We start from the raw sequence: 25,631 nt of genomic DNA, 5'->3' as shown, positions 1-25,631 counted from the left end.
AATGACCCAAAATTATCATTAGACCCTTAAATAGCTCTTAGATTAGTAGAAAACAAGAAACCAGTGTTATTTGTCGAAGTGTGTAGAAGTACTAACCTTGAAAAGAGTAACTAGAGTAGCCCTCTGTGCTTTTTCACTCCGTGATACCCTAATACCATGCTTCTACAGGATGAGTTTATCAGTTTGGAAGGATCAAAGTCTAAAATGTGCCAATAAAACTGAGAAAAATTTGTTCAAACACTTTTTTATTAGTTAAAAAAAATATTTCCATGGTACCTAGAGATCCCAAGTGCCCGTGCAGATGGACATGAGACACTGATTAGTGGGTCCAACCACAACAAACTGGAGCATCACAGCACTCAAAGCCAGTGGGTCAGGCAGCCACAAAGGACGTGGTTAGGGAGACACATACCATAGTAAACCGTTGCACTTTACATACAATCAGGAGTCTGACTTACATTTATTGTGTGATTGGTTTATGAGGCAAGTGAAAGACTACAGTGCTGAATGCAGTTAGTCTATGGATAGCAGGGTTCTCCGGTTGTGGTCTCAGCTAATATTTCCATATATGCTCCTGGATTCTCTCTTTTGAGCTAGGAGTCCCTAAGTTGACTAATTGCCTTCATTCTCACCCTGTGAAAAGAGCAAGACAAGAAAATAGATGAATATTGTCAGTGGAAAATATATATTAATTAAATCAGGAAAAAAATGAACAACTGGTAGTCACCACATTAAACACCATAAACAATGGCATAACAACAAAGACCGTACGTTGTGCGGAAAACTGGTGAATTATCCATCCCTGCTGGGAACCAGACACTTGCCTAGTCTAACTCAGGCCTCTAGTGAAAATGAGGTGTGATTTCACAGCGGTGTAAGTGGAACTAACACTGGGCTGGGCTGCGGCCAACAGCAGCATCCTGCTTTCTGCTGCCACGTGTCTCTCCCTACCTGACGCACACCCTGATATTGCACTTGCGCTGCCGTGAGATCAGCTGGATCAGCAGCGTGCATCTTCCGGACACACAAGTGCTAGCGCTGGCACACGGGAGGCTGTGGCTGGCGGAGGGTGCTAAGTGCAAACTGAGACTTTTGGAAGCTTAAGACACTGAAAACACAGCCTGAGTTTCAGAGAAGCTGAAAACTGAGGAGCATGGGTGCATACATTAGTGAGGGGCATTGCAGAGCAAACAGCCAAAGGTCTGCTTGAGAAATGTTTGTCTATTCAAAATGTCCATGTTGGGCAATGAGAATTATACCTTCCTCATTCAAGAGCTGAAATTGGCCCAGAGACTGACATTTAACTCAGGGTTTTAAAAGGACACTGCAGCTAGAATAAAGCAAAAATTACACTAATTTAAATACAGAAAAATCTAACATATTAGCTCTTCTGAAGTATGGTCGAGATGAAGGAAAAACTATTTCACGTGATGATAAAATTAAAGGAAAACATGAACGTGACTGTTTACACCCCAAAATCAGCCAAAACCAAACAGCAGTTTAGAATCTGGCACATCTGTCACTCGTGGCACTCTTGGTCCTGAAAGAGGAAGTGGCAAAACCCTGAGAATCTATGGGCTCAGATTTTGTCAGATAATTAAGGAAAACGGCAGTACTCTGGCTCTATGGGCGACAGATCTAAAATCCCTATGGTAGGGAAAGGGGAGGGAAATTTTTTCTGGGAAAAACACAAACACGAAAAGGACCAAGTGCCACCTTGATGACTGAGGACTGCAGGGACATCCAGGCCGTGGCATCACCTTACCTCTCCGCTGCCTTCTGTGCCTTGCACCGCTTCTCCCGCCACCCCCGGCTGCTCAGGCTGCTGTGGCTGAGCCAGATCCTCCTGCCAAGTCACAAGGGACAAGGTTGTCCTTACAAGCACAGGCAGAGTCATGGCCCTAATCTTAGCAGGCTATTTGAGTAGACTATGCAAAACAGATTTGAACATTACATATGCAAATAAAATATCAGGTGTAATATATGGTAATACCAGGTATATATTGCTCTGAATCAAATTTTTTGTGCAGTTTGCTAGAGCAGAGGTTTATAAAAGTGCAATTCAATTTCTTATAGTCTGTTTTAGGTTCTTCTTTTTATATGGGGAATTAGTTCTTTCTTTGAAATTTTCTTTTGTATCACCCAGTCCAAATAGACTTTTGACTCTTTCAGTGTGCAGAAACTTGGGAGGAACAAATAGATTTTATTTTTACCTGGAGTAAGGTAGATTATGCATAGTCTTTCCACACATTGTCTTCTTTGCACTAAGCACTCATTTCACAGACGAACTAGTACTAATTTCAGATACAGCAAGACTGTGGTGGCTTTAATATCATGCCTCAAATAAAATTTCACTACCAGCAATATTGTGGTGGCTTTAATATCATGCCTCAAATAAAATTTCACTACCAAAAGATAAGTTTTCATTTGAATTTGAAGTCCAAGCATTTTCATAAGCACCTTGAGCTCTTTTAGTTACTTCCCCACATCTTTTAGCTACTGTTATTCAAAGAAAAAGAGAAAAGATGCATTATTACCAGGCAATTACTTTAAACATGTTTTTTTCACATGGGCAGAGAAGACAAATCCTGAACATGCTGGATGTGCACAGTGGATGCAGATGGAGCAGAAATGAACCTTTATGGAACCATAAAGCGTTCCCTTGAGCACTGGGGCTGAACTATATGGGTCCTGCTATTTCTGCTTCCTCCTGGTCTCACAGGAACACTGAAAATATTACTGAGCTTCTCTCTTCCTTTTGAGCCCACAGGCCCAGCAGCATCCCTTAATTTTTGATCTCATTTCCCATATAAAATCAGGGCCACCATAAAAGGAACCTGAGAGATATATATGATATGAAGGAAAAATTTAATTTTGGATGGAAGGCAGACATATCACTCGAATTTCAATACCTTGGAAGCGTGGAGCTACCACTTTCCTTGGTGCCACTGCTAATACAGCGCAAATCAACTGTCCATGTAAAACCTCCTGCAAAAAGAATTCTGTGCTCCATGTGTTTTGGGGGACTCTACCTGAAATTTGTGGGGAGATTAAGATGGACTTCAATCTGTGAGAAATCATATGTGCACCTTTTTGACACTAGGAGACTTTGTAAAGAAATAACTAATGAAAAAAAAAAATATGGGAAACCTGTATGGGTCTCATAGATCTTGAAAAAAAAAAAGAATGGAAAAGAAGGGAGTTTCCTTCAATGTCTTCAGACTCTCTCTATGATCCCTTCGTAATGCTTCATGCCACAAACAGATGGAGTCCAGCTGTACAAGTATTTTCCTCTGCTCTTCTATGGTGAACATGCACTGCTGAAAGGGTCAGGTAGAAAGAGCTTTTTAGGATAGAACCTGGATGAAAACCTTATTACTCTTCATTTCTACATGTGTCCTTAGTTTCCTGTCCAATCAAAACTTTTCGTCAGTAAGACAACAAAACTGCTGCTGTTATTACTGAATTAGGGAAGAAATGACATCAAAAAATTGGAAAAAATAGGCATATATCACAAACACTCAATTACATAAATATAAGATAGATTCCATGGGAATTTAAGCTCCAAACTGGACTTTGGATTCATTTTGAATAGGAATGGGAATTGGGAAATTGATGCTGCAATCTGGTTGTCCTGCTATAGATTTGCTGCTCTCTATGCTAGTTACTGTAACAGATCCATCCACCACGAAAGAAAACCGCCTAAACACTTGCTTTGGCCCAGTAACGGTTCCTGTTGTAGCTTCGGGCATTCTCCTTACCTGCCTGCTGAGAGTTAACTAGCTTATGCATATGTAGCCATGTACTGAGGATGCCTCCGTATGAAAAGCATAGTGTGATTTTTTTTTTTCCTAAGAAATAAGCTCCTAACTTGCACGGCACTGTTGGCTGGGATGACTGCTGCTATCACCAGTCTGATCTGTGCTAAGTAAGCCGAGGTAACCTAACGACATCGAATGGTGCGCAGGGTGGAGATCGATTTCTGGTCTCAAATTCCCCAGCCCAGCAGGGACCTGCGGCTGCTCGGGAGACGTCAGAGCTCTGTGGGCTCGCTCAGCTGTAGCCTTTCCTAAACGAGTAAACTCTCCCGTTGTCGGCAAACAGTGATCGCCACAGAGAATCACATCCAGAGCTCTGTCCCGCTGCTGTCCTGCTCGCAGACAGGAAACTAGAGAGAGCTCCCTGAGAAACCTGATGCTGAAAATGCCAGCGAGGCATAATAAGCAGTGACAGCAGTAACATGCAGGAGGCCTCCTGATCCACAGACTGATATTGGCATGGGCCTCCCCCGTTCAAAAGGCAACAATGAAAGCAGCCCTGCAAATACCACAGACGAACATGCTGGATCATTAGCTGCTGTTGGATTGCACATCCCAACAGAGGCACTTCAACCCAGGTGAGCTTCTGACCCAGGAATCTCACACGAAACACCAGAAAAAGGGCTAATCTATGCTCCCCGCTCCGAGACTGAATTTATAGAGCTGATCTTGCCTCAGGATCTGGTCTGTGATTTTAAAACATTTTGCTGGCATATGGCACGGTATAAAAATCAACAGTACTACACTTCACAACTTAACAGGGCACATTAGGTCAAAGCAGGTGAACAGCCTGAAACTGTGTTTTAAACCTTTTCGAGCAGTTTACAGACTGTTATGGTGGAAAGAAAAGAAAATGCAGATTCCTGCAACACAAGTCAGCGGCAGCAGCTGCAACAGGAGGCTCTTTGCAGCCCTTTGGGGGTTAACAGCTGCCACGGGGAACCGTGGAGGTGAAGCCAAGCACCAGCCCGAGGGGTTGAGCTGCCTCAGAAAAACTGGGGGCAGTTCCCGTGACCACGAGGACGAGGACAGTGCATGGAGCTTGGCGGTCAGGTCTTTCTGAAAGGAAATGGCCACCTACTCTTCTCCGGAGAGGGGAGCGTAGCCCTGACAGATTCATCAATAGTTCACAGAAACTGGGATCCCTCCCTCAGGAAACTTCACCTGAGCGTAATGGGTGGGTTGAAGATCGCTGTTCAGTATTGTGCTGCTCCCTATATCCCTTGAAATGTGCTCTCTGCCAGGACTGCACTACAGAGGGATAAAAATGACTCATCCATCCATTTTTAGAAAGGGAAGGAACCATGTTTCTTGAGAGTTTTCCTAAACTGTCATGGCAGGAACCAACACAATCACAGGATGAAGAGGTGTCAGGTTGTGTTAAGGTTTTCGCCTCACAGCCCCTTTCTCACGCGCTTCCCTCCCTGCCCAGAATAGCAAACAGGAGGTAAGGAAGGGCTGCATTCTTCAACGGGGCGTTAGCTGGGTGAGGATTATGGTGACTACCTGGTAAACCATATATATAGGTCGACCATCTAAGGTAAGGTCTTTGTTTCGGATGAAGGGCCAGAAACCGATGGAGAGCAACCTCAGCTATAACAGTAATAAGCAGTGTGATGCTGAGCAGGAAAGCAAGGGTAAAAATCCAGCCTCTCATGGGGACAGTAAGAACTTTGCCATTCGCTTCAGTGGTGTTGATCTAATTAAGAGGGATGAAGTGCTCTTATGGAAAGGCGTGTTGCAGCCATGGGTTATGTTATAAAACAAGGTTTTCTTCTCCATCCTAAAAACACCTGAGGTAAATACCTTGTCAGGATCCTCTTCCCTCTCTAACAGAGAAAGCATGCTGATGCTGGAATATAGCTGTTATCGGAAAGGCAACATATTCAGTGGTGAGCAAGCTTTCTTTCTGCTTTAAGGCTGTAAGACAGTGGTGCACCGGCAACCTGCTACAAATTTAACAGCTCACAATGGGACATCAGTTGGGAAAGGCAAAGAAAGGCTCAGCTCACTACAGTGCTCTTGCCCCTGGGTGTTGAAGCAAAAGCACTTTGGCAGCATCCCCAGGCCGCTCCCTGGCAAGCCCTCAGGGGGCCTGGCAGGCCCCTGTGGATGCGCTGTGCCGGGAGGCTTCGGGCTGAACGCACCCTGCGCGATGCAGACAGCTCTGACTAAGCCCAGCCAGCGTTTAAGGTGAGCAGAACCACCGGCACGAGGCCCACAGATGGGTGTGCACGTTTGCTGTCTCACTGCACAAATCACTTTCCCCAGGTGAACTCTTGGGGTAGTTTTCCATTCTCACCCAGCCCACAGCCAGGCTTTCAGGGTGCCTTAGGGCAGCTCATACAGAGAGCGCAGGATTACCGGCGTGCAGCCTTTAGTCATGAAACACGCACCGCGTCTCGTAAAGTTTAAAGCTCCACCAGCGATGCTAACGCAGCTACTCTGCACATCACCCGACACTGCGAGATGACAAACATATGCCTGGACATATTAATGAGAATGAGACAGCAGCACTGAAAATGTGGCTAGGTGCAAAGTAGCCCAGTCCAGGCTGCTTTTACAGTCTTCTCTGCATCACGGGGAGGTGTCACTGCAGAGTATAATGAAGCTTGAGTACAATAGGGAAGAGTTGCAGCTATTTATTCTACTTAATCCTTATGTGCTTAAGCTGTTGATTTCCCTGTTCCTCCTGCTGGGTGTCTCCCTTGGTGCAGAGGCTTAGCAGTTTTGCCCTCTGTGGCATCTCCGATGCCCTTGGGTGCTCTCTCCTAGTTGCACTCACCCTACCAAAACAAACTTAAACAGGTAGGTGTTTCATTAACTTCTGCCTTTAATTCCGTCAGTGCAACTGCATTAATACCAGTGGAATAGCAGTTGCACATAACTGAAAACTGCTGAAATAATTACTGGGATGAAATAAAAAAAGATCAGAACTAATTTAAAATGACAGAACTGTGACTGACAACTAAACCATACAAAAACTGACAGGACAAATGGATCTAAAGGGAAGATCTAGGTGGAGGGTGAGGGAAGAATAATTGTATGGGACTATCAGCTACTGGGAAAATTCCTCCAAATGCTCCTGAGGAGCATTTAATGTGCGTGTGTGTGAGTGCATGTGTGTACGTACACACGCTTGTTCCCAACCACGTGGTGTCTGCAATGCAGCAAACTTTGTGCTGTGTCACGCAGATGAAAAATTAATCCTGTTCCAAGACGGGAATATTTAGTGAGTGGTTATCTCACTGAAATTACTTAATGTCCACTCCAGTGACGGAGATGCATGCAGAGCTATAGACCAAACACATTACTGATAGTTCTCATTCTTTGCATATTGGAAAAAAATATGGAGGGTTTATTATCTTTTAGTTTATGTATTTTTACTTAATGCTTAAAAACTCCTCTAAAACAGTCAGTCATTTCTTGCACTCAGTTGGCAGCGAGCAGGCCAATGACAAAGTTATACTGAGTGATGCCAACGCTAATCGAGGTTGTGCCCGTCCGGTGCGCGGCACCCCTCCTTCGGTGCAGAGCTATTTCAGTCGCACTTTCTTCTGGCTGCACCTGAGTGCTCTCACTGAGGACAGCAGGGAGCACAAGGGGCTTGTCCAGCAGTGTGCCAACTGCCCTACGCGTGTACCTGTTCTAGTACCTGTCGTCTTAGGTGGAGAGCTGAATTCTCCAATGCTACAACACTCCCATAGGCCAAAATCGCCACTTGATAAACCCGTGTAGCTCCCTGACCCCATGGCTGTAACCCAGAGCAAAATGTAATCCAGAGCCTTTAAAGTTCTCCGCTCATTGCTAGTACGTGTCTTTCACTCATACCAGCTGCTAAACACACAGACGAAATGTCAACTAGCTGCCTGTAACTGATAGGAATACTAGGAACAGTGAGCTGAAACATGGCTCCTACACCACTCTGCTCCCCGGATTCAAGTCCTTCTGCAGCACTGCTCAGGGTTACCATGTATTTACACAGATGCTCCAGCGCTTTGAGCAACTCCTCTATTAAGTCAAGAGGGGAAGGACGCTAAGAGTAACTGACAACAGAAATAAGACTAAAGCAACTGCTCTTTGCAACTAAAAAGAAGGACCAGACGGAGCATGAACAAGGCTCAGGTCTGCATGTAACAACTCTCCCAAAACTTCAGGGGCTGGAAAGCTTACATAGGATTGGAAGGGTTTCACATCATTTGTTTATTTTTTAAACATGTAAGTGCTATGCCTTTTCACTCTTCTTAGCGTATCTCCAACATGCCTCTCTACGTCCTACAGCTCCAGGCGTTGCCCTCGGCAGCCTCTGGCTACGTGTCGGTCAGCAAACCGTGCAGCAGAACAGGAGCGGGCCTGGAGAGGAAGCAGCTGGTGCTGAGCAGCGGCACAGCGTTACTCCTTTCGGGCTCTCCCTGCCGACCGGCCCTGGTGCCACGGCCACTACCCCCGCAGCAGCAGGGGTGCACTGGGCACGCGCTGGGAGCGAGTCATCCGCTTTGGTGGCACCCGAGAGGAACCCAGTTCACGCATTTGGAGACCACTCTGCTGTGAACCGAAGCACGGCGACTGAGGAGGGCTGGAAGGTTTGCACTCCTGAGCTAAACTACGCCACTGTCCCCGCCAAGAGGGGGGCAGAGGGCCCCTCTCTTTCACTGATATAAATGTTTTTCCTGAACTCCTTTCTCCTGTGAGCTCCCTTGCTTTGTTTTTCTCCTGTTTTCAGTCTGCCACCCACCTCTGCTATTTGGCATTACACCACGACATTGTACCTAAAGCAGTTTCCTGGCTCCCTCGTGTAGTCTGCCATTTGGCATATGACACATCCCACACGTTTTTTCCTTTTTGACCAATCCCCACTTTAATTTTAAGCGGGCTGACATTGACGGAAGGTGCCAGAATGACCGCTCAGATGGTTAATCCGGTAACACTGCGGAAAACTCACGGCTTCTGTGAATCGCCCGCCGTGTGTGTAACCCAGAACCACTACTGGGGTGAAGGAATAGCTAATTTTCTACGGGACTCTCTGCACAAGGATAGAAATAGATAAAGCAAATCGGCTAGAGGTGTGAAATTAACACCGGTAAGTTTTAGCTCATTAATCTTTGAGTGGGGGCTTTAATTTAGGACTAAAGGGAAAGCGCATTGCTGCTGCTCAGTCCGTGTCCGAAGCAGGGACGGTTCAGTTTACGGGTGATGGGTTCGTACCGTCAGCAAATTCTCAGCTTTCCTGGAGAGACCACCCTTGATCCTGGTCAGTCAAAAGGTATGAGAGGGTAGTCTATCCCCACTGAATGAGAAATCACTGTTTGCACTCCTGCAGCCTAACTGTCCTTCCCTGCAGCTATAAAGATTAATCTTATCCCAACGGCTTAGCAGATCTTCTATGTCTGTCCTTTTTGCATGTTTTCAAGAGGACATTTTGCGTCACTCATAGCTGCCGTTCTCCTCCTTTGTTAGACTATTCTCTCAGGATTTATACGGTGCGCAGAAGTTTTGTTTCACATCACAATGTGTTTACTGTTAGGTCAGGAAATTCATCAGCCAACTGTCTGAACAATTAGAACAATTTTGGCCAGCCTCACTTTGCTTTGATTCCGGGTTTGGGTTTTGTGACTAATCCAGCTCGCGTCACTATCAGCTCTATTGACTATGGCCTGCTAAAGAGGGGGAAAAAAACCAAGAACTGCCAAATATTTCTGTAGAATAGCCTCATGTACTGTACAAATGGTTGCTATTTGCTATCACATGGTGAAAATACCTTGTCTAATGATCAGTTTTGCTTTCAACCAAGGAGTTGTTCTGCTCCTCTACTTGCCCTTTCATCCACTAAGGTGAACCAACTCAATTTGCCACATTATATTTTAGGACAGAAGATTACTTGTTTGAATCTGGCTTAATCATTGCATAATTTGGGTCTCATGGCCTTTATCAAAAGATGCTTAGTTGTTGTCAAAATCAGCCCAAATAGAAGACAAGGGTAAGACTTTTTGGAGTCTCCTATGGGACCACGCTCTTCAGAGCCATCACAGGTTGTCTGAATAAATGCTGCCATCTACTGCTGACAAAATTGATGGTCCTGGTTGGGAGAGGCATCTGCATCCCCCTGGGGGTGGAAATTAGTAGTGTGGGTGGATGGTAAACACAGAATTTCAAAATATACCTCAAAGCTCTGTGTTGTAAAGACACCAACTAGGTGAGAATATAACCACTGACCTCCCTTTTTTTCCATACCCCAACTCATTTTCAAGCTTTGTCTCCTGTCAGATTTTTCACTGCAGTCTTCCCTTGCGTCTACTCAAGTCCTTGAAAAATTTGTATTTTTACATTGTTTTAAAATATAAAAATATTTGTCCACCCTGAAAAACTGCTACAACACAAAAGACAGAGTCCCCCAAATAAAAATGCAAATCTTCAAGATCTTGATACAAACTTGTCTTGATGTTTATAAGGGTATGCACTCCTTTACATTTTGAGGAAGTTCACATTTGGAGTTAGATGCAAACCAAATTTGACAGCGAAAAAACCCTAATGTTTTAAGACCTCTTAGAAATTTAAAGCTTAAAATAACTCCAAGTATAGTCTATTTTCTGTCCTTGAGTACATGCCCTTTAAATATGAACATATTCATTCATAAAAGAAACTTCTGCAAAATTAGAAAATGTTATTAGGTCTGTTTTGAAAAGGAAAACTAAGATGGAGTGGTTAGATGCTTGCTATGCATATTATACAGGCATATTATCATAACTGGATCAGAATTCAGGTACTACTGCCGTGGAGTCCTATAAGGCAGCTAGTCTCAAAATGTAGTTGGGGACTACGTATTGATCATCTAAGTCTACAGACATAGACATGAAGATCTTCAAAAGCACATGGTACCTGTGGATGCCTAATTATTTTAGTAGGGGTTGGGAGGAAGAAGACCCACTTCAGAGTTAGCGGCCAACAATTTTTCAGACAAGATTCCAGTAAATATTGTAAGCTGGGTGCCCCAATTTCCAAGTCAATTTTCAAAAGCTTTGGTGCCTAGACTATCAGCCTGCTTCTGAATAGCTTCATTTACTGCTATATCCACATAGCATACGGCAGGAGACAGTGCTATTACCTTTAAATGTAGCTGTTACGAAACATTCTATGTTAATAGATACTGTTGAAATTCTCTCATTAAATAGCTAAAACCATCAACTGTAAACAACATTTCCAGGTATTTTAAGATGTATAATCCAAAGAAGACTTTTCTGCAGTTCGCTGAAGAAACAAACATACCTTTTTTACAACTCCTGTAGTGGCCACAATGGTCTCTGCTCCTTCTACAGTCTTGTTTGCCACTGTGTTCACGCTTGCTACTACTGCTTCTCCCACGACATTGGCCTGCTCTTTGGTCTTCTCAGCAACTAGGATTTCAACAAGAGAAAGTCAATAAGCCTGGTACTGCCAACAGGCTATCAAATTAACTGGGACAATAAAATGATTGCACCAAGCTAAGAGAAGAAATTGGCTCAGGTATAGTCCTTATTTGGATTTTCTATACGACAGCACATCTGAATTCAGATCATGTATGCGACAGTTTCGTCTCACTCAAAATGCTGTTCAGGGGAACACAGATACTGCAGCCTGTCAGTCTTCATGGGCAGCTGGAGACCAAAAAATTCAATGTGAGATGCTAAGAGACAATCGTGCAAATATTCCATTCATATCTTTTCAAGGCAGTCTAGGTGGTATACCTGCCTTGGACCTTGTGGATCCTAGAAGGGTCCCGTAGGGCCTCTGACTCTGCGACCGGCTGACAGGAGGCTCCTAAAAACTAAGGTTTTGGCCCGACAGGAACTGATGCAAGTAAAGCCCCTCTGCATGCTGGACAGCACTCTTGACTTTGTGAGATGAATCGCTATGAATCAGCAGAGTCTGCCAAGTGACATTTGTTAGATTTTTTTGACCTGCTTCACTGATTAAATATTTTCTCCCATCCACGTGCACTGCAAGTGCCGGACCCTGACCCACTGCTCCTGGCCAGCATCCTCCATTCATCAGATGAAGGTCACGCGGACCAGTGCTGCCTCTGAGAGACCTCCCGTTTGGCAGGAATGATGGCTTTATCAAAAGGTTCAACAATTCACTATCAATTTCCACATCTCTCTCAGGGTTGTGCTCTTACCTGAAGTCACACTATGCACGACGCCTTCCTTGGTTTTGGCACCTGTGAAAGGAAGCAAATAGCCCATCAGCATTATCTTGCAAAGAGCGTGCAGGTTTCTGGACCCAGATGGCTTTCTGTCCTTACGAGGTGTGGTGGGGGCTCCTGGTGCTGTGGGCCCCCTCCGGGAGGGGGGAGAACCTCCATTCCTCAGGCGTGCAGGAGGGACCAGCTTCTTCTCCCAAGGAAGTCAACAGGCACCTTGGTGCTGGAGCTGGGTAACCTCAACTGCGCACTGCCTGGAGATGCCTAGACTTGAAAAATCTTGATTATAACATGTTTAAGTAAGAAAGACTGTCCCTTGAATATTTCCAAAATGAGAGCAACAGGTGAGTAGAGGTAAATCAATGTCAGGTTAATTGTAAAAATGAATGTATATTAAATGACGAGGCAAAATCTCACTTATTTCAGCCTTTCAAAACGTGGAATTACCTCTGTGACTCCCTCCCGCCTTTCAGCAGGACATGTGGCCACAGTACTCATTTAAAGCTTTGTTCTACAAGCTTAGTAGAGTCTGGAGAGGCTTGGGGCTGAATTTGCAAAAACAAACCAAGCCACCTCCTATACGCCACTGGATTCCCATTTCAGTGCTTAAATCCAGGCTGCAAATGCCTGCTTATAGCAATAAAGAGAATGCAGTTGTTTCTATTTAAAATTATGAAACTATACCATATATATCATCACATTGTAATTTACCTCAGTGGTCTAAAAGCACAAAAGTTAATGGGATGTGAGGGCATTTGGTCCGCAACAGAACTAGCCCTTAAAGAATAATAAGTAATCTCTGCAGTTTTTCTCTAAGCTTGAGATGACTTGCTATACCTCCCCTCTACTTGCATACTGCAGCACACGTGTTATGTTAAATCATGTAGTAGATGGGAAGCCCCTACATTAACTAGATGCTCTTTCACATTAGAAAAATAAAAGACCAAATTTATCTCTGTCAAAAGTTAAAGAAATATACTCTACAGGTTTTCCTTCGATGGTTCCATCTTACTGTAATTTGTAAATCATCTGTATCTATACAGCCTCTTTTCAAGTTTTCATACCAACACAACAAAGAGAGACAGATTTTTATGGCCAGCTTTCAAAACGATAGAAATACAGAATCAGTCAGGTGCAGATGTACTGGAGCATCCATGGGTGTAATGGGAGAAGTTAGCTACAAACCACACCTAATGCTCATTAAAAGCCTGAAAAGCAAAACAAGTGCAGCACTCTGATAACAACTGGTAGGGTAGAACAAAGCTGTCCTACTACACTATGCCCTAAACATTTCACTCCACCCTCCTGATTTGTGCATCCTGAAGAGATGAAATCTTCATATTTTTTACTTGTTACAGCTATAAACTGCATTTAATAATGACATATATGACATGTATGTGCACTACCATAAACTGGATTAAATAATGATACATATGATATAAGCATGTGTGCAGAAGCACAGTGGCGAGCAGACCAGATGTGCATCTCATTTATGCCATCAATGTAAGCCCCAGAATGGTCCAAATGCGCAAAGTTCAGTTCAGATGCAATCCTGCTTCAATTTCTCCCCTTCCTCCCAGTGCCACCCCAACAGTCCAACTGGCTCCAGCACAAGATTGTCACGATATTGATGTGACAGGGAAGGCCTTCTCCCACCAGACACAGAGGTTCAAGTTTAGCCCTTCTTTGCTGATTCTTGGTCAGAGCAATTCTAAGGTAAATCAAGTATGTAGTTTGCTGTCCTGGACTCGCATGCGTTTCCATTTTGCGATAAACATGCTAAGTGAGGCAAGAAGTATACTTACCTCACGTATAATTTTTTACTAGGCTTTTTGTCTAAGATAACTATCTGGCCTTGATTCTTTTGCAGGGGGGTATTTTTGAAATGGAAAATAACTCCACAAAGGAGGGATGCACATACAAGAAAAACATCTGAATACATTTCATGACAGAAACAGAAGCGGTAGCAGTAGGAAACGCCACAGGCTGCAGCTTCAGTACAGCTTGCCTCCTGTTTCTGAAGCCTTCCCGTGGCCACACCCGATGACTCAGACTCCTGCATTCGCCCCGCACCGCGCACGGTCTGACCTTCCGGCAGATGCCCTTGCCAGCCACCGGCATCTGTTGCATCAGAAAGCCATCATCTGGTGCTCAGTCTCGCCGTTACGCATTAGTCTTTGCCCGCAGCTTGTGTACTTAGGAGTTAAAAGTTCATGCATCCTGCCCCTTCTGCAAAAGCAGTACCTGAGTGCTGCGCAACATCCACCAGAGCTTTGCATTTTGAGTGGGGGTAGAGGTGGTGGAGCACCGTGCACTGGGGAAAGGTTCGCAGCAGAAAAGACTATAATGATGTGCAGTAGTCTTGCAGGAGTGCTTGCCGTAGTCGCTTCCCAAGTAGAGCTTAGTGCGTTGGGGCTTTTTGCGACATGGGTGACAGTAAGTGATTCTGGAAAACTAGCAGTGCACTGTATTGAGGCTTCCTGAATTATAATATTAAATAGTGCTAATAACTTCATACTCAGTTCTGTGACTGATTAGGATTTTTCCTCTGTCTTGGTGACACCTCTGATGCAGTGCTGCATTAACTTCATCGTCATTTATCCCCCTATCTAAACCAAATAAAAAAGACAGAATCAACTGCTGGATACACATCGACTGTGCAAGAATCCACTGCACCTTCTGCATAGCCAGAGACAGTTACAGTCGAGAGAGCAGACTGTGTTTTTACCAAGTGCACAGGTGGCCCACACTACGGGATTTCTCCCTCTCTCTTCATGCACCCTCTTCCCTTCCCTGCACCCTCAGCAAGGCACCCAGGGACACCCCACGCCCATGCTCCCCTCCAGCGTGGCGGCCCCTCCAGCCAGCCCAGCTAGACCGCATTGCGGTGGTAGCACAGGCAGGAGGCATCTCTGGCACTGGCACAGGCTGTGGGAACTGGAGCCGCCCGGCTCAGGGAGGAGAGAAAAGGTGGCTGCAGAGCCCCGATGGCACCGTCCGCTCCAGACGGACACCTCAGATGGAGCATTTGTTTCCTGGGGCTGCAGTGAGCGACTCACCAGGTTGGGTGGTTGTGCCTGGCCCTTGGGAGTCCTCCAAAAGGCTGTGCGATAGTCAGCAACGAGTTAATACAGATGGGAATAAAAGTGAGGGATCCCCTTCACTCCTCTTGGGTTTAGGGTCCCCCCCCGCCCCGACTTTCTGAAAAGACTCTCGAGCTTCAATAGAAGTATTATTTTCTCCTAGCATTAGAAAGTTCAGGTTGCTTCACCTAACACCCAGAACAAGCTTTTTGGATAGCCCTATCCAAAGGAAGGAGTAGTGAAAGAATAGTTCAGTTCTTTAACTAACACCTTACATGCCAAAGAGTGAGGAACAGCAGCACAGACCACATACTAATCACTCCAGTTTTAGTGGATAAACTGGATCTCCACCTTCTTTGCTTATTTAAAATCAGTTCTGTGAGGTAATCAGCATCTGGCCTTCACTTTTTCCTTTCTGTGAAAGGCTGAATGTTCCCAAAAGGGCTGAGTATCATGTAGAATCAGCCCCAATAAAAAGCATTATCCAGTACATGACTGGGTAGGAATTGGTGGTACTCCTAAAAAAAGGGGGGGGGGGGGAGTACTTCATCTTTAACTTGATCTTTATTCAGTGATCTAGGTTTCACAAAGGCTTTCAGAAAAGTTTATTGAAAAGGTCAGAACATGAGCAGACTCTGCTTCACCTCATGGCTGCACAAAATGAAAAACAGATCACAGGCTGAAGACATAAAACATTACTGAAAAGAGATGGGAGGAATCTTGTATAAAAATTCTGAATGTTCCCTTTTGACATTGCTTAAATCAGGAAGCAGTTGGGGCAGCAGCGATGCCACCATCCGACACCTAGACGTGACGTTTCACAGGCTAGTGTTTCCAATATTGCCATTGGTTGAATTATTTCCAGGGATGGTGTTTACTTTTTTGCTTGTGAGTCAGCTCTAAACTGAAATATGAACCGTTATATACCATGAAGAGTATGTTCAGTTAGAGCACGCCAATAAAATTTTGGGATGGAGACATTAGCAGATCTGCTAAACACAAAATTTGTATTCATTTGTAATTTAAAAATGTGTATCTGTAACTACCATCCATATAGATGCTTTAAGATGGTAGCTACATACAGCTGTGGATATTGCAGCATGATGGCAGGAAGAGCCTGTGTGGAAACTTTCCTACTGAAAAATAAAAATCTTTCCCATATCTAGCAGACATAAAAAGCTGTAAAAGATGCAGTAAACAGCACCCAGCTAATCAGTTTTGGGAATCTAAGACTTTATAGAGTCTACAGTGTCTAGAATATCTGACCACCCAGCCACATAATTGCATGCACTAGATAGGGAAGATACCAGGTTTCAAGGGCAACCCTGGAACAGGGGGTTTCTGAAACAGAATATTAACTGAGAGAGAGATTTCTAGACAGGACATAACGTGCTGTTATCCAGAATCTATCCTTAAGGCAAAATGAATTTAGGTGTCTCTTGTAAAGCAAGATTAACATGCACATGGGGAACAAAACAAGTCAGTGAGCAGGTGAAGGAGCTTAGGATAAAATGTTTGTGGGACACAGGTATGTCCTACAATCCTCACTGAATAACGCTGCTCATTACTCTCAGGGACCTCACTCACTGTGCTTCTGGCAGTGCTGAGGTGAAGGAGATCATCAGTGCTCTGAGAGTTGAATGACTCAGCCTGAAAACAATAATCGTAACAGAAAATTTCCACCTGAGCATGTGCTTGATAACATTACATTAATTCTGCCTCCCATGAAGTACCGCCAGTTGCTGTTTCTAATTTACAGTTGAGGAAACTGAGGCACAGAGAGGCTGTGGCATCCCAGGCTTACACAGTAAATCTGTAACAGAGCTAAGGATGTGATCTAGACCTCCTGCCACTATATAATTTTGCCAGACTTTCTCAAAGAAAATCTACGTGGCAGTTCATGCTCAAATATTAATCGAAAACAGTTCTCTCTTACCTACATACATCACCCCCTCTTTGGTCTTCTCTGCAGCCTCTGTCACTCCCTGCTTGGTCTTTTCTGCAGCAGCCACCACACCTTCTTTAGCGATGGAGAAACCTTTCTTAAAGACATCCATTCTTTTTGCTTGCTTGGGTATCACCTGCAGGCTCTGTGGGAAGGATAGCAGTAAAAAACACCTCAAGACAGTGACTGCAATATGCAGTCTTACGCTCAGTGGATATTCAGTTTCTCTGCCAGTCTCTGTGTTTGCTCTTATTCCTCTGCTGGAAGAAGACAGTGTGGCAAACCTCACAGCCCTTGCCAGCTCTTATTGATCAAGTGCACTGCAGTGTAGCCAATGCCTGTGAATAGCTGATACTGAAATATTAATGATATGGATCTGCTTGGCAAGATTTAAGAAGGGAGGGGGGAGAGGAGAAGAACAGTGGTAGGTAAGGGACTTTCTGGAAAATTTCCAGATGGATAAGGCTTTTAAAATATACTGTAATGCTCTCACTCAAGGACACTTTCAGATCCTTTCATGTGGAGAGGGAGATTTTTATCTAAAGAGCTGAGTTCCTGAAAGCTCATCTCCCTGAGGTCATAGCAAGAAGAAAACACACACTCTTGTGGGTTCCCAGAAGCTGGAAAGCATGTAAAGCAGGTAGTATTTGTAACAAACCAAACAGGGCCACATTTCTTGGTTTAGCATTTACCAGAACTCATCCTGCACAAAACAGTAACAAGAATATTATTTGTAGTAAACACTGACAGAAAAAGGGGAACAAAAGCCATTAGGTAACGCCTGGTGCTCAGGTATAGGGAGCTGAAAGTCCCACTAGCCATGTTTGTGAAGTCTGAAGGTGGCCCCTCAGGGCATTTAGTATGAATTATGGTTTTTGCTTGGCTTCACATCCCATTACAATGGTTCATTTCTGAAAAATCAGATGCCTGTTGGGGGAAATCCTGTTTCCTATTTGTCTCTCTGAGCTGCGGTAGACAGAGCTCAGTGAAGCTGCTGCAGAATGATGCAACGTTTTACACAGACACCATCACTTCTGTCAGAGGTCTGTGTCGCAGGGTAGAGTGGGGTGAGCAAACGACTGATCTGAGAATTGATTGTGAAAATCTTTTAGTTTGCAAAGAAAACCCATCCAGACGCAAGGGCTCATTAGAAAAAAGAATATTAAGACACATGAACACTAGTCACAGTTGGAAATCCTGATATGCCTTAAGTTAAACACTAAATTATCTTCTGACTGGCCTAAATTAACTATTGTCTCACTTGCAAACTGAAATTCAAAGAAAGTAAGTCTGAAAGCAATTGCTGGTGCATCCCTATTAAAACCAGATGCTTAGCATTTTGTCCTGTAAAAGCTGACCACAAGGTGATGGGGTTTTTTTTTTATGGCGCTGTACCTGAAACTATGGAATCATGAAGCAGCAGTCTCTGAACACCAAATATGATTAGCTTTGGCTGCTTTTTCTTACCAGGCAAATGAAATATTAAACTGAGGGGCCTAACTGCATTATGTGAGGGTAGTGCACTGCAATGTCACGAAGTGTAATGGTCCATAAGTCACCACTGCTATAAGCTACCAGTCTGGAAAATTCAGATGGGGAATGACTACAGAGAAAAGATGGAAGTCTGAATAAAAAATTTTGCATATGTACATACATGCAGACATGTGTGATGTGACGGTTCTTATTGCTGAAGTGAAGCATATTTCTTTAGCTTTTGGGAGTGTCTTTATACTCCATACTGAAACAGCTGAAAGGCTGCTGATCTAGAGAATAATACATAGATTTCTTAATCTTTTGTTCTCACAAATGACTCTCCTTGACAAAAATGGAGAACCAATTTCCATTTGAATGTAGAGGAGTCAAACCTGTGAAAGCCTGATAAATTCACTGATGGCTAGTTAGAAAAAATACTACAAGATTCAGAGGAAGGCCATTACAATATGCTAACAGTATACTAATTTCAGTTTAGATCGTTATTATATAGAACTGAGAGGTGTCATTGTTCTAAACTCTGATGCAACAATGAGTGAAAAAAAAGTTTTTTCTATTATCTTCTAAAATTTCCTCTCAGTGGCTGATTGACTGCTTCCCAAAGAGCTCAGCTGGTGGCTGTTTCTGCTCCCAGTTTACTCTTAAATCAGATATACATGTCTTACTTTATCGTGAAACTAATTTTTTAACATAGCTGCTCTTGGAGTCAATGGTGAGACTCCTATTGTTTTCATTAGAAACAGGGTAGGTGTCATATTTTTAATACATTTGGTAGAAAGCGAATTTGCCACTTTTGGGAGATGCTACAGGGCCCGTTTACTCTTTCACTGGGCTTTCAAAAAGCATTAAAGCACAGTGCAGTGCAGAGCTTCCCAGGGTTATGGGTGCTACGGGTATTTCCATGAGAACTGTCAGCCTGATAAGGCTGAGCAAGAAGTATATTTTGAATTTGTTAAACTATTGTTCTGTCATTGTAATTTGTACAATTGAATTCTACATATTTGGCATTGTTACCAAAGTTAACAAACACATGAAATATCAAGCCATTCTGGAATATGAAACATGAATCATCATGAGGTTCAATTAACCAGTGCTTGAACAGGATACTCCTTTCCTGCATTCCCCTCTCCTGATGACCTTCAGAAAAGGACTCACAGGAGACATTTAATTTTGCTGGATGACTCCCAAGACAGCAAGCAGTTTGCATAGGCATTGTTTTACTTTCAGGAAAGCTCTGGACTCAAGACAACATTGCAGGTGATCTATATAGATCAGGCATTATTAAAGGCTCCTAAACATTTGCCACTCCATGGCAATCACGGTATCCTATTTTCTATTGCAAGCAGAGAATTCAATCCCAATTTCTTGCCAATCCTGCCTCAGGCAAATCTAACAACGGGAGTTAAAATAAGCAACCTTGGCTTTAAGGTTTTACTAGAATATCATCTTTGTGCCTGAAAAATAATCTTCCATTTGTATTAGCTCTCCAATAAGCTTTATTAAAATTTAGACTAAAACAGGTAGTTTACAGTTAGCAAGCTAAAACTATTAGAATTCACCAGTGCGCTGCATTATTATTATTATTTAGAATATTTCTTTCCAGTAGGTGAAGCAGGGTACAAAGCTTTACTCTGATGTGAAAAAGGGTTAATTTTGGGTTTCACCCAGTAATTGTCTGGTATACAGCAAGGGTTAATGCAGAATGAACAGAACGCATCAGGAGACACAAGGTAAACTCTTGCCATGTTAGAAATCCTATGTAGTGAAAATGAGGAGATGAGTCCTCCCCAGCTCTGTGTATGATCAGCAGTTAAAGAGAAGCTCCTCCAAAGGGCAATTCAGAGAACGCAAGTTCCCGTCCTGCCTCTCACCTGGGAGGAACCTCTTCTTCTCTGCCATCTCCCTCAGGACCCTGGAAAGGAGTCTGCTAAGTTAGACATTACCGAGATGGCTGAGTTCCCCTATTGCTTTTATGTAGTTTTGCTCATATCACTTTGTAACAAATTTGTATCTCACAAACATTTACCCGCTGTGAATAACAGCAAAAGAAAGCCTTAATTTTCTCTGTGCAGTAACTAGCAGGCAAGCGGAAACTTCTTTTCATGAGCTATCTGCAAATGTCCTGTCCTCCGGCAGGAAAAGCTGTGATCCATTACGGGACAACGCGAGTTGCACCTGCTAATGCCAAACAGGGGCTTCCCCCCACCCCGCTCTTTCTTATACAAAGGAAGTTGGAGAATCCACATGCCAGTTTGAAGAGACATTTTTATGTGTGCTTGGTGTGCAAGAATCACTCCATCAAAACAGCAGCTGAAGCAAAGCTTAACAGTGGGCTGCTTTTGTTCCCTGTCTGCGTAAAAGTAACAGTCGGCACTATTCCAGGCAAGCTCGAACAGCTCAGGGGGCTGAGGGGAAGCACGTATCCGGGCGCTGAGGAGGAAGGCAGGGCATGGTAAATGTGTGCTTGGCTCTGAAGCCCAGCAGCCTGCTCTCAAACTGTCATTCATTTAGTGCTGAATCTGCCTGGTGAGGCTCATCCGCTGCAAGTCTCTCTCTGCCCGACACGAGTGGTTTCGAGAGTCCCGCAGAGGTGCAGTTGCCCACGTCTGGCCTGCCTACCCCTCTCCCCGGGCACCGATGGCCAGCGCCCGGGAGCAGGCCCGCGCTGCGACGGGGCTGTCCGCCAGCAGCCCCGCAGCATGTGCAGCGCCAGTCTAACTCAAGCCTAGCGGTTTTCTTCCCAGAAGTACAAACACAAAGGAAATATAGAATGCAAAGGAAAAAAATTGAAGATTCTCTGTCCTCTGCTGCCTTTTTCTTTGTGTCTAGGGCAGACTAAAATAGGACTTTACTTTGTTTGTTGCTCTTTCCTCTTTTGTTTTCTCAGTTGCAAGTTACTCTGCACGCAAGACCTTGACCTTGCCGTTTAACGGGGAACTTGCACTGGAGACAAAGGTATCTCACTGGATTCAAGGAATGGGATTTGGTCACATTCTATTTAAGTATTAAAATGGTGTATGACATTGTTTGAAAGAAAGGTAAGGAAAGGAAAGACAATCAGCTGCTGTTGTGGCTAATAAATATCCTTTGTTCAGGAAGTTTTTGTAGGCAGAATAATATTAACATATAGGATCAAACCTTGCTCCATATAACAAAAATCCTCTCTCTCTCCATTTATGGATACCTCAGAGTGCAGAAAGAAGAACGGTCTCAGGCCATTAATTTACATGCTCTAAAGAAAACAAGGAGTTCTGTCTGACATCCTCTCGGCAAACAATTTAAGACTTGAATCTCTGTGTGCATGTTTGCATAGTTAATGAGTAATTTCCTTTGTCAGGGAATAATAGTGTGAAGTCTGACAGATAAGCAGCTTTTAAGGCACATATACAGAGAGGAGAGTGCTGCTAGCACAGCACTCAGCCGTCGTTAGTGACCGATCTCTACTATTCAATATCGTTTATAGATTTTGAGCAAACTTAAAATATATAGTCAACAAGAAATCACCTTCCTCCTCTGAAGGACAAACTACTGAAACGAATAACTTCTCAGCCATGCTGTCTGCCTAAAGAAATTTCCCGACACTGTTCTTTCTGTGCTCTCACCCATACAAGCCACCCGAGTCCTCTCTCCCTGGAGGCACCGCATGGGCAAGGCCTGGGTGGTGTGTGTGCACATGAGCGCAGGAGAGGGACACGGAGAATGAGACAGCATTTTCCAGATTTAAAAACCAATGTCTGATGAGCATTTGTCCCCTTGTCGCATAGATATCAACAAAACTGTTCTCTTCATCTTCACAGACACAAAATCCTTTCAGTTGTTCAGTCTGCTTCAGAGATTTGAAGCTGGGATATATGAATCTGAAGCAACATATAGCAACACATACTCATTAAAATAATTCTAGGTTTTCTCAGCTTTCTAGACATTTTTTCCAAAGTCATCCTTTTTTTCTTCAAGATACTCAGATTCCAAATTTAAGACCATAATATAGATTTAAGACCATTATGGGTAGATAGTGAATCTGGGAAGATACAGAGGAAATGAAAAATAATCTATTGATTGAAAATTTAACTTCAAAAGGCTCTTTCTCCAGAGAGAAACTAATTGGTGTAGCCAGTTGCATTTACTTTCCAAGTATGCACACGCTACTTATCAAACATATTGTTTGGCACTGTTTGCTGTCTGGTCACCAGCCTCCTACTGAGCTGTAGTTGCAGGGCTGCCATGCTACGCAGAGAGAAAGTGGCCAAGATGAAACTGGATTTTAAAAGATCTTACCCAGGTTATCCAGAAGAGTGTGCCGCTGTCCGACAGCTTGATCACGGAACTCCAAATGGCACACTGGATTCTCGGGGCAGGCAACGCTGCAGGGAGCTCAGAGCTAGGTTTAACACAGTTTTGGTAATTAACAGACAAGGCGAGAGTAGTCGTGAAAGTTATCTGCAAGACCACAGGGTGTATGGATGAGTCTGGTGTAACTGGCAATATGAACTGTTACAGAATGAAAACATCGTGAGAAAGTATCTTTCAGAAGTACTTAGGAAAAAAGTATTTTCATGAATAAGGGCAGGGTGGGGGGACACAACCAAAAAACCACACACACTACTGACTGGGGGACCAAAAATGGAGGACAAGTATCCATCACCTGTCATATTCAGCTGCCAAAACAGAGTTTGCATATTTTCTTTTTACTAGTTGTTCTGAAAAGTGCCAGAAACTTTTGAGAAGTATCAGGGCAGCTACCAAATGTCCCCATACTGCTATTATCGTGTCACTTATTGATGGGGTTTCAAGTATACTTCTAGAGTAACACCTATTTCCAAATCATTTTGCAAACTATGCTTTGAACTGTATTTATTTCACCCATTTCTTCCATTCCACCAATGGTACTAATATCCTAAACAGGTCTGTAAGTTACCCCAAGTTTACAGTAAAGCAGGTAATTGAACAGCAGATAGATATCTATGACAGTTGGTGCATAACTGTCCTTCTCATTCAATAATTACCTCCTGGAAGAGACTGACCTCAAAAGGCAATGAGTGAATCATTATGGAAAATGACCGCATACATCTGCTTTCACTGCTTTCCATGCTGATGCAGCTGCTCAAAGGGGGAAAGGTTGTTAGGTATGGTATTTCTAAATACAGACTTGCATCCTCTATAGATGCTAAGGAAGAAAGCTTACAGCTCTGTCCACCAGTAATCCAAATGTCATGAACAGACAGTACAAGCTGAATATGTTATCCAGGAACCCTAAATCAGGACAGTTGATAGACAAAAATCTTGACGAGTGCTGTTTAGTAAGGAGGATCCTTTGAATAACTCATACCTTCCACATATTCATTGCAGCATCCTATGTTATACCCATCACAAGAAAGGAGATGTCAGTCCCCAGCATGCTCAATATTCATAACTGCTACCAAAGAGTCATGTTAAATTATTAACTTGCAAATGGCTGAGCAATGCATGCCTCTTGATTGCTACGTTTGCAGGCAGTATCATTTTAAAGATAGATAGAACAAATTCTTACACCTGACAGAGACACAGTAGGATGGCAGAGAGACGCTGCCCCACCCACTACTTGTGGGATACTACATTTAACAGGAATAAAGATTTAATGAATGAGGCAAGACCAAGTGGAACGGTATAGGTTGAAAGACAAGTCCAAAGGTTGGAAGTAGGTCCCAAATGTGACAGCTTCATTATTTGTAGCACAAAATTGCTTTTCTGCAAGCGATGATCGCATGGCAGTTTAGGTTTTAAGCCTATTGTTTGTTTTGCCTCAGGTATGTTTCAGTTCCTTCCCAATACCGGATCTCATTAAGTAAACAAACACAATGCTTAGGTCACATCCAGTTACTTGTAAGAAAGATACATTTGTATGTGAAGCCCAGCACATAAAATATTCACACATCAACATTAACACGTACCATAGCTGGATGCACACAATATGAAATAAAAGCAACAGGAAGGAACAGAGGGAAGCTGCTTGTTTCTTTCAGCCTTAAGTCCAGAACTGGTCATTTTGTCTCCCTAGAGAAGTGTCTACAGCAAGAGCAGGTTTCATCCTTAGAACTACCAACGTGTCTCTGCGTCCTGCTGCAGGTACCGCTGTTGCTGCCCTGTTGTTCAACAGCTCTTGCACAGTGGTGTCAACCGCAAGTCACTAGGAGCATTTCTGTGTTTTTCTGGGTTCTTCCATAAAGCATAAGAGGCAATCAAGAGAAGAGGGGTCCAGATCTAACCAGTGATAAGGAAATGCAAATCCATGGTCTTTAATAACAAGCCCTTCCAAAAACCTAGAAAGATTTTATCCTCTTTGGGCTGTATATCTCAAAGTGAGACATCATTTAGCAGTTCTGCACCAGAACTCTCACCTTCTTGTCAGCGGAGCATCCTTCCCCCTAATTTTATCCTTAGAAGTGCTAGTGTGTGACATGCTGTAAGACAATGAGAACAAAAATACACCGTTTACTTTAGGATAGCAGCAAAACTAAAAGCAGCACCATCAAGTGACTCAGAATCCGTAACAAAACTGCATCCAACCTCCACAGCCATTTGTTTTTATTATTAGGATGAGATGACAGATGTAGCAACTGTACAGCAGCTTTTGTCACGTGTTTTCCTTTTTTAAAAATAATAATTAAAAATACACACTGTAGTAGGCTCAAGATCCAGAGGTGGCAACCCAGATGGGAATTTTCAAAAAAGCTCAATAATCCTGACCTCTCTGAAGGTCTATTTCTTGAATTTCTTAAACTTTGATGAGAACAGAATTATTTTGCAAAGACCACACAAAACATAGAAAATGGATGTTTGTAAGCTCTTTTTCATTGTGTATTTACTCAGAATAGCTTAATGACCATAATTTGTTGCATGTACTGCAAATATTCTGTTGCTCAAGTCAGTGTGTTTCAGGCTCTAAATCATAGCAAGAATATTTGCAGATACTAGAGTAAGCAAATCTGTGACATTTTCTGGCACTGTAATGAGGGTCTGTTACACCACTCAGTATTTTCTTTCCTTTCTTTTCTTTTCCTTTCCTTTAAAGCTAACATCCTTTTCCTGTGCCTGAGGGAGAAGGCAGTAGATAAAAGCTGAGTTCCTGTTCACAGATAAGT

General features: G+C 43.4%; 1 protein-coding gene across 1 annotated transcript; it reads right to left on the bottom strand.

Moving 5' to 3' along the window:
* Positions 1 to 228: 228 nt before the first annotated feature.
* On the bottom strand, positions 229 to 25,621 carry SNCG (synuclein gamma). The gene is made up of 7 exons (XM_026116800.2): positions 24,888 to 25,621; positions 22,789 to 22,891; positions 17,014 to 17,167; positions 11,971 to 12,012; positions 11,082 to 11,209; positions 1,766 to 1,846; positions 229 to 633 (listed from the first exon to the last, which is right to left on the bottom strand). The coding sequence occupies exons 1-7, from the start codon at positions 24,947 to 24,949 to the stop codon at positions 613 to 615; spliced, it is 591 nt and encodes a 196-aa protein (XP_025972585.2). The 5' UTR covers positions 24,950 to 25,621; the 3' UTR covers positions 229 to 612.
* Between the last annotated feature and the right edge of the window lie 10 nt (positions 25,622 to 25,631).

The sequence above is a fragment of the Dromaius novaehollandiae genome, chromosome 6 (genome assembly GCF_036370855.1).
Source record: "Dromaius novaehollandiae isolate bDroNov1 chromosome 6, bDroNov1.hap1, whole genome shotgun sequence".
Classification (NCBI taxonomy): Eukaryota; Metazoa; Chordata; class Aves; order Casuariiformes; family Dromaiidae; genus Dromaius; species Dromaius novaehollandiae.
Note: the sequence above shows the minus strand (reverse complement) of the source record. Positions and strands in the feature narration are given on the sequence as shown.

Excerpts from the sequence above, each read along its gene's own strand:
- SNCG (XM_026116800.2), bottom strand. The coding sequence starts at position 24,949 with ATGTCACACACTAGCACTTCTAAGGATAAAATTAGGGGGAAGGATGCT. Across the intron at positions 22,892-24,887 it reads GATGCTCCGCTGACAAGAAG|CTCTGAGCTCCCTGCAGCGT; the intron begins GTGAGAGTTCTG and ends TGTTAAACCTAG. Across the intron at positions 634-1,765 it reads GCACAGAAGGCAGCGGAGAG|GGTGAGAATGAAGGCAATTA; the intron begins GTAAGGTGATGC and ends CTCTTTTCACAG.